The 8,921-nt window shown below is 32.7% G+C and overlaps 1 protein-coding gene across 1 annotated transcript; it reads left to right on the forward strand.

Moving 5' to 3' along the window:
• Nucleotides 5,052-5,824, forward strand: LOC107611851 (photosystem II repair protein PSB27-H1, chloroplastic). The gene has a single exon (XM_016313740.2). It carries the CDS (start codon nt 5,129-5,131, stop codon nt 5,642-5,644), a length of 516 nt encoding a protein of 171 aa, XP_016169226.1. The 5' UTR covers nt 5,052-5,128; the 3' UTR covers nt 5,645-5,824.

Below are 8,921 nucleotides of genomic sequence, written 5' to 3' on the forward strand. Positions count from 1 at the left end.
CTTCTTATGGAAATTTTTATTTCATGATTACTTCAAGCTGCATAGCTTGAAGAGATATAAAATGGTAGCTTAGCTATAACACTGAAATTAGTGAATAATTCCATGGGTTTCCTTTAATTAGATTTTGAATATTTAACCCTCCGGTAATATACATTTTGAATTTATGAAATATTGACCTAAAGATAACCTAGAATACTAATTCACTTGGTTCCTGTTAGTTGATAAGATTCTTTTTATTACTGCTATTAAAGATTGAAGATGAGCCAATAATATCTGAGATAGAGAGACTCGAAACTCGAATCCGCCATCTCTAAGTAAATATGAAGAAACTATGTCGTTTGAATTATAACTGGTTGAAAATATCTGAATTACCATTACTATTTCAACTAATTTACTTTTGTATAATTTAAATATCTAATGGATCATTAATGCTAAAAGTAAATTGAGAATCTAGTTGAGGGTTCATTTATATAAAACAGCTTCATCTAAAGTGGACAAAAATCACGGATATCCAACTGCTTTTTTCACTATGGATTTTCGCTTTATTATTTTTCCGTTAATAAATATCCAGCTGTACCAAAGTTCATGAATTCTTCTTTTTAAAATTATTGCTATATATTTTGCTACACTGTTATTTTCATTGCTAGGTTGGATAGCTAGTATCCTTAGTCTTTTTTTCTCATTACTACTTTCTCTTAATTATGCTCTTTGATTTATATATCTTTACAACAAATTGTCTAAAATATAGGCCTTTTATTCACTTTACTATCTTGCTTTCCAGGTACATATATCATAGTTCATAGTGCTACTTTGTGCCATATCTACTCAAATTATGCTCTTTTGAATGAGTATTTGCCATGATTATTGATTATGTGCATATCCAATTCAATGACATGCACAAACAAATATTTATTAATATGCTAAAAAGATAAAAGGTGAACTTGAGTTTCAATCAACATACAGCAACACCGACCTTGTGCATTGTCTTAGCCACAATGCAGGAAGAATGCAATGCAACTTTGATTTAAAAAGAAATTAAAGGTTGGCTAAGTTAATATAATAATAAATTTTCTTTGTCATTTCATGGTATGCTATTATTCGTTTGTATTTTTTTTCTTTGTATAACACTATTGGGCTACTATGGAGAGCTCTCGACTATTGGAAAAATTTCGGAAATGAAAAGACACCACATCTAACTCAAAACTTTAAGATAGTAAGTTAATAGATTTCTCATTTTATAAACTCTTCACTCTTTCTTACTTTCTTCAACGTGGGATTAATTTCATATACTACTTCTCACACTTGCAACATTAACAATCTCCTCCTTAAGTGTGAGTCTCCACATAAAGCATCAACTCTCCTCTAATTCTTCCACCACATATGAGTATTCGTCTATCACACCGTCGCACCACACCACAGGACACACTATCCGGACCACCTTTGCCGGAAAGACTTTTGATGTTTCACCTTGAAGACTCTTTAAACAAGACCGATTAACCGTCGGCTCTGATACCAGTATGAAAGAGCCCAGCAGCGGAAGCAACCCAAATATCCAACACAAGAATAATATGAAAGCACTCACAACATAATATGGTTGCAACTATGAACAAGCAAATATAGCAAGTAAAGCAATAACAAGAATATACCGAGATTTTAACGTGGAAAACCCCCTCAATGTGTGAGGTAAAAACCACGAGTCGTCCACACCAATGAAATAGCTCCACTATAATCAATTGAGGTATAAGAGTCTCAAACAAAGCACAAATCATGCATATAACCATCCAAAACATCAAAGTATCAAAGCTTACAAATGAGAAGCAAAAGAAGATGAAAAATACCCAAAAATAGAGCTGTTGTTCGAAGCCTATTTCTCTATCTGCAACCCACTAATCAAAATTTTCACCGTCTATAATGAAGAACAAGATGAGAAAAATCTTCAGTCCAAATTTTACGTCGATCCAACGGTGAACGAATGAGAAACTGCTATTTGAAATTTACTATTTTGCATAAAAACGAAAATTCTGTTTTTCCTCTTCTTTCTCACTTTAATGACTACACACACTCTCTCTCAAAATGACTCCAAAATCTGATTAGGGTTGTGACGCACTGGGTGAGAAGAGACACCCAAAAAAAATTGGACTTGAGCCTCATAAAGGAGAGAAAAAAAACCCAACAAAAGTGAACGAATGGAAAACTGTTATTTGAAATTTACTATTTTGCATAAAAACGAAAATTATGTTTTTCCTCTTCTTTCTCACTTTGATGACTACACACACTCTCTCAAAATGACTCCAAAATCTTATTAGGGTTGTGACACAATGGGTGAGAAGAGACACCCAAAAAAATTAGACTTAGACTTCATAAAAGAAAGAAAAAAAACACAACAAATCTTCCTTTTTCGACTAGGTGGAGCCGTGGAGGCCATCACCCCAAAAAGCCTTTTTCATCCACAATAATTATTTACATGCTTCTTGAAATCTCTGAAGTTGTCTTACAGTAACAAGCTATTGAATTTTTCTTCTTATAAATTCCTCACTTTTTTTTTTTACTTTCTTCAATATGTAATTAATTTTATACACTACTTCTCGCATTTGCAAAATTAACAAACACATGAATTTTTTTAAAAAAAATATAGAAATAGATTAACAATAAATGACAAAATTTTTAAAAAGAAACATAAGTAAAAAAATACACAAATTTTTTATCTTAAGCACGTAAATTTTTAAAAGAAAACACAAAAATTTGTGGATGAAGTTCATAATTCAGCTACACATTTATGTTAGTGATTTTTATTTAAGTAAATTAGTTGCTAGACTAAATTAAATTTAGTTATTAAAATAATTTATTCACGCAGCAAAGACAATTAAAAAAAATAAATTCTAATTCTTGAAATTAATTCTATCTATTTCTAGATTTTTCCAAACTTTAATACTCCAAGATTGTTGAAGTTTCATGTTAAAAATTTTAATCGTTCATCTCTTTTTGCATGATCTAATGGTAGTTTCCAATTCTTAGTAAAACTTATTGTCTCTGCACATAATTAACAATCAACTTTTCTGAATCTTATTTCCTAAACTAACATCAATCCCTAATAGATCGCAAAGAGCTCCAAGCTTAAACACTAACAATCTCTAATCCAGTTTCTATAACCATTCCCTAAGGCACAACCAAATCCTGCTCTGTTGTCACAATCAAAAACACTTTCCATGACAATTGAATTTAGCATATCCAATTTTCCTTGGAATAAAAGCTCCTAGCCAAGATAAAAGTCTTGTCCCGGAATGGAATTCCTCTACTAACAGACGTGCACGGAAAGCAACCTTAGCTATAAAGGATGTCTCTTGAGCAAAAATCTTCTTATTTCTTTCTAAACTTCTCCATAAACCTAAAAAAAAAAAAATATATTATGTACCATGCATATTATTTTTAAAAAATTAGTTCTAATATTTATATTTGACTTCTCTTCTCATTTTATACTTGACCTATTTTTGGATGGAGCTCTATCTACAAAAGTAACAGTGTCAACCAGATGAATAAAGACCAATCACAATCTCTAAGACAATGCAAAATTGTTCCTACCTTAATCTAGTAATGCTTTAAACTTGGTTCGGATCATATATATAGGCTTCATTTACTAACTGGACAAGTGAGTTAATTACTCGACCAACTTAAGTTAATTTTTGAACATCTTTTTTATTGAATTTTTTTGTGGTCTACAACTAGGGATGATAACGAGTCAGGATAGAGGCAGAAAATACCTTTTTGGTCTCCGTCTCCGCCCATAAATTTACTCTCCGTTCCTATCCCAATTCCCGCCATTGAAAAATATTTTCTCCCTTTTTCATTTCCTGCAGATTCTTATTTCTCGCGGGTCCCATTTTCCATTTTCCTATATTGATCATTTATATGAAAGTTATAAAGATTAACGAAATCGGAACAAAATCTCTACTCAAGTCTTCACGTCTATCTCGAAAGAGTTTTGGTCCATCCTCATTTTTGCAAAAAAAAAATTCTCCATCTTTAAATTCCTGTTTGAGACAATGCCCGAGAAAATCCTCCAAAAAGTTTTGCCATCCCTATCTACAACACACACTATTCACTTCCTAAATTTAACCTGAACTCGACCCCTGTGCCGCTCTCTAGGAGGCCAACAATTCCTCTATGCCATTGCCTCATCTGCTTTTTTTTAACGGCTTACTTGTAGAAATCATTTGTTTATTGGGCCTTTATCTTCTTGCCCGTAGTTTCTAGACAAAAATGTAGAAAACAAAAGAGCTTCATCCAAGAAAAATATGCTCTTATGAAGGACCCAAACATTGGAATTTAATTTCCATTGAACATTGACCCTTGGAGAAAAAATAAAAAGACTCGAGAAACAAGAGAGATTGTTTCCCTAAATTTGTCCAATATCTGTGTTCTAGTTGATATAATCTATGAAGATTATTCATGATAGATCTACTTAAAAGTCCATATTAAAATGGATATATATCAACTAACTAAATTCGACAAATATTAATGCAATATATAATAATTAATATTAACTAAAAAAAATAATTATCTAACATTACTCATATATAAAATCAACGGTACATAATTAAATGAGTTGAAAGAATATGCAAAAAATTCTCATTAAAATATAAAAAAATAGGAGCAAATTGACCAAAACATAAATTCAGAATTGGTGTAACTACTAACTACTAATGAAGAGTGTTAACGGTCAATAAATTTTGTAATTTATATTTATTAATTAGTTATTATTAATAATTTTAATGGTATAAAATTTTATTCAAAAATGTGATATTACTTTTTCAATAAAATTGCAGGCGCTAAACTTTTTCACTACTAATAGACATTAGTGTCCAAAAAAATGACATACTAATGAGAATTGTTGTTGTAGTTGAGCTCTCTCTTGTGCATAGTGAGTGAGAATTGAGAAGTGAGGACACGTGACAATGAGTGTATCTAAAGCTTACAAATCATTGGTTATTTTCTCATCCAAATACCAACACCAAAGATAAGACGATAAGCCCACGTGGCAACAACACTCACTTCTTCTCTCTCACCCCACACATCAACACAACAAAACCAAACTCCTCCTTCTTCTTCTTCCCCAAACAACCAACCAACCATGGCTTCCCCAACTCTCATAACACCAACATCCACACCCAAATCGTCACTCCCACTAACAACCAACACTACAGTCAAACCCAAACCCTCCTCCACCAACAGCACATCACGCCGTGAACTCTTCTTCTCCATCACGGCGGTGTCATCGTCATTGCTGGCCGCCGTCCCTATTATGGTGGCACCAAGCGCGCTGGCTGCAGAGGACGAAGAGTACGTGAAGGAGACAGAGGAAGTGATAAACAAGGTGAGGACAACAATAACAATGGACAAGAATGACCCTAACGTGGCAGCAGCAGTTGCAGAACTGAGGGACACTTCAAACTCATGGGTTGCAAAATACAGAAGAGAGAAAGCGCTTCTTGGAAGAGCTTCCTTCAGGGATATGTACTCTGCTCTCAATGCCGTTTCCGGTCACTACATCAGTTTCGGACCCACTGCCCCCATTCCCGCCAAGCGTCGGGCCAGGATCTTGGAGGAAGTTGACACTGCTGAGAAGGCACTTAAGAGAGGAAGATGAACAGTAACACTTTTTTCCTTTTTCTTCAAATCTCTAATTACAGTAAGAGCTTCAGAGAAACAAAAATATGTGAGTTCTGACCACTGTCTTCATATTGGTTATTTTGCATAATTTAATTATATATGTTATACAAGAAACTTAGGAAAGTAAATAAATGAAGGTCTGCAAGTTTGCATGGGATGTTATACATTTAGTGAGTTAATTAAATTAATTTATCAATGTTATTGCTCGCATCTCGTATTGATTAACACAAGATGTGAGACTTAAAGAAGATCCAAACGTAGTCTTAAGTTAGTTAGAAGCTTGCTGACTTGGCAGCTTTCTGTTTTTCTGTTATTACGGTTAGTAGTTAGGAATTAGCACCCCTAGCCTACTCTATATATTAGATTTATTTATCATTCTATTCCTTTGAGATTCACCGTTCTGCAATCTATACGGTGAACATCAGATTCTCTTCTTGCTTCTTCTAAATTCTTGACTTGCTGGACACGATTTCACACAAGAATGATAAACTTACCTATGATTTTTAATTTTCCTTTTTAATGTATATGTAAAAAAAGCTTATCTATAATGAAATAGTGATGCCGCTTTTGATTCAAAACTAATGCGGATATAAGAATGTGCATAAGAATGAGGTATCACTTCAGTAGTATTATATTCTCTGACAAATAAAACATATTGCCCGTATTTTACATCTTTAATTTCCGCTTGATTAGCTAGTCATATTAATTAAACTCGGCAATTCAAACAATGTTCAGGTACAACATTGCAATACAAAGCTTGCTTCTCTTTTATTAGGCCTTTTTTTGTCTTTTGGATTCGTTTATTATACATTACTAAAATAATTGAGTTAGGGCTAGTTTGGATACACAATTTAATTAAGATCTTTATTAAAAGAAGCTTAACTTATAAGAATTTATATTAATTTCCTATTATTTATTTATTTATTTATCATACAACTCACATACTCTTAACACATTCTGTTCTTGTTGAGATTGGACGGTGTATAACTCGTCCGCCGGTGAATACTTGTAAACTCTCCGTCAAGATGAGGTATACGTTGGCAATGAGAGAACAATGGGGTGGGTACCTGCAAAAGACACTCCGACGCTCAAGTCAGTAAGTGTTTAAGAGGTATAAGAATAATTCTATGAATACAGAATGTAAGACATGAAATAGAAGTTATCATGATATAGAACTTATCATGTTGCTCCTGAGATTAGATATAGAAGGTTCCTTTTATAGGCATAGAATTGATGAATGATATTCATGTTATGACCGTTTGGTCATTAAAATTGAAATGATGGTCATTAAGTTGGTAATGAAGGTGTCGGTTACAAGAAAAGAATAAATGATAATTAACGCTGAATTATAACTCATAATGCACAATAAAGACCGAGTTATAAGGTGACGGATCACATTCTATTTAAGAGTTCTTAATCTATTGTATCTATTGAGATTCCGAAGATATGGTTTATGACACTTACATATTTGCCACCAATATGAGAGTCTCACCATTTTTTTTTTTTTTGGTCAAAGAGTCTCACCATTTTAATTCTCTTATTTTTCCGTCGACTCTTTTTTTATTGGGTAAGTTATCGGGGCCTAAGCCCAAAGAAAACAGACACACACAAAAAAGGCCAATGCTACACGGAGAGGAGGGTTTTTGTCAGACTGTATTATTAATTTAAGTAGTTGACCCTGACCAAAAAACAAAAAGTAGTTGACAACCTGTTGGGTTGACCTAGCTGATGAAAAAAAAAATGGAAACAAAAACTTTTTTTGGACCTAAAAAATTTTTTACACTAACTTTTCTCAATATACATTATTGACTTGCTAGTTGCTACTTATAGGTCACGGCTGGGGGCAGGTTAAACCCAATAGATGCATGGATATTTTTGAACACTTGAATTCAGACCTAATAGCTTCACCATTAACTCCCCATAAATGCAGGATAAAAATACAAAATCAATTTAAATTGATGGAATACCAATTCACTCATTTGTTTAAATAACTATTGATGATTCAAATTCTATTGTGTATATGTGTCAACTTATTGACTAAAGATAGATCCTTAATTAAAATTTCGATTCGTAATGAATTAGTTCTTATTTTATTGAATTGAGAAATATTGTAAAAAAAACAAATACAATAAAAAAGGACAGAGGAGGGGGGAAGAGAAAAAAAAAACCAGGAAATTAATGCAGCTTAAGGTAAGTCAGGGTTGTGTTAGGTACAGCCGTATAGGGCTGTGACCGCAATCCATGGCACATTGTATTATTCTTAAGACTTTAGTCATTAGATACTGAGCCCATGGTCATTATATATGTTCTCATCAGTCAAAACATGTTACAATACATTGTTAGGCATAGCATTATTATTCAATAATCCTATGGTTACAGCCCCTACCCGCACAACCAAACCAAAAATAAAAAAAATAAAGTATTATAGTAACTCATTTAAAAAGATACAATTAGTATAATGTTTTCTCCTTATTTTCCACAAGGAAGTTCTGAAGAAGAGGAACTATATATATTATTGTCCTTCTCTAAGACTCAAGGATGTCATAAAGCCTATAATTAGAAGTTACGAATCAAATACAGTGTCTTTTGACGCACATTTTTTAACTATTACTCCAACCATGCATCGTAGTCAACTCTGATTGCTACATGGCTACATCGTTCTAATTCTAGCTTCCGGTAATTCCAAAAGGAAAATTAAAAAAGTGACTAACCTACTAATTAATGAGAACTTTTGCCATGATCATCGCTGATTACAGTTTTGGAGAACCACACATTGTTTAATTTGGAGTCTCAACTCTAAAACTAACACGGTAATATTACCATTTTGTAAAGTTAGAAAGTTATCCAAACTTTTTTTTAGCCAATGTGAAACTAGCTATTATATATATATAGTTTGGATTTAGAAATTCTTCTAGTATAAAGATGTTTAAAGTAATCTTTTGTTTGATTTTGACTCTTCTGATGTTTGTGGAAAATGAACAAAGATAATTAGACAAGATACAAAGAAAGCGGTTGTCTGAAGAGAAATAAAGCTAATAATATTTTTCTGATTTTTTATTTGGTTATTTATTCAACGGGATTGAGATGAGTCATTTTCTCCAAACTTGATCGGTGCGTGTAGGCATTAACAAATTCTAAGATTATAAAACCATGAACCACCAAATTACCGCCGAAGAACATGGACAAGAAAGACCAAATTCTAGAGGATACATATAGAAAATAAATAAACAATTCTGTTATTAATTGTACGTATA

This window comes from Arachis ipaensis, chromosome B08 (assembly GCF_000816755.2).
Source record: "Arachis ipaensis cultivar K30076 chromosome B08, Araip1.1, whole genome shotgun sequence".
Lineage (NCBI taxonomy): Eukaryota > Viridiplantae > Streptophyta > Magnoliopsida > Fabales > Fabaceae > Arachis > Arachis ipaensis.

What these genes read in the sequence shown, in the direction of transcription:
- LOC107611851 (XM_016313740.2), top strand. Translation starts at nt 5,129, where the DNA reads ATGGCTTCCCCAACTCTCATAACACCAACATCCACACCCAAATCGTCA.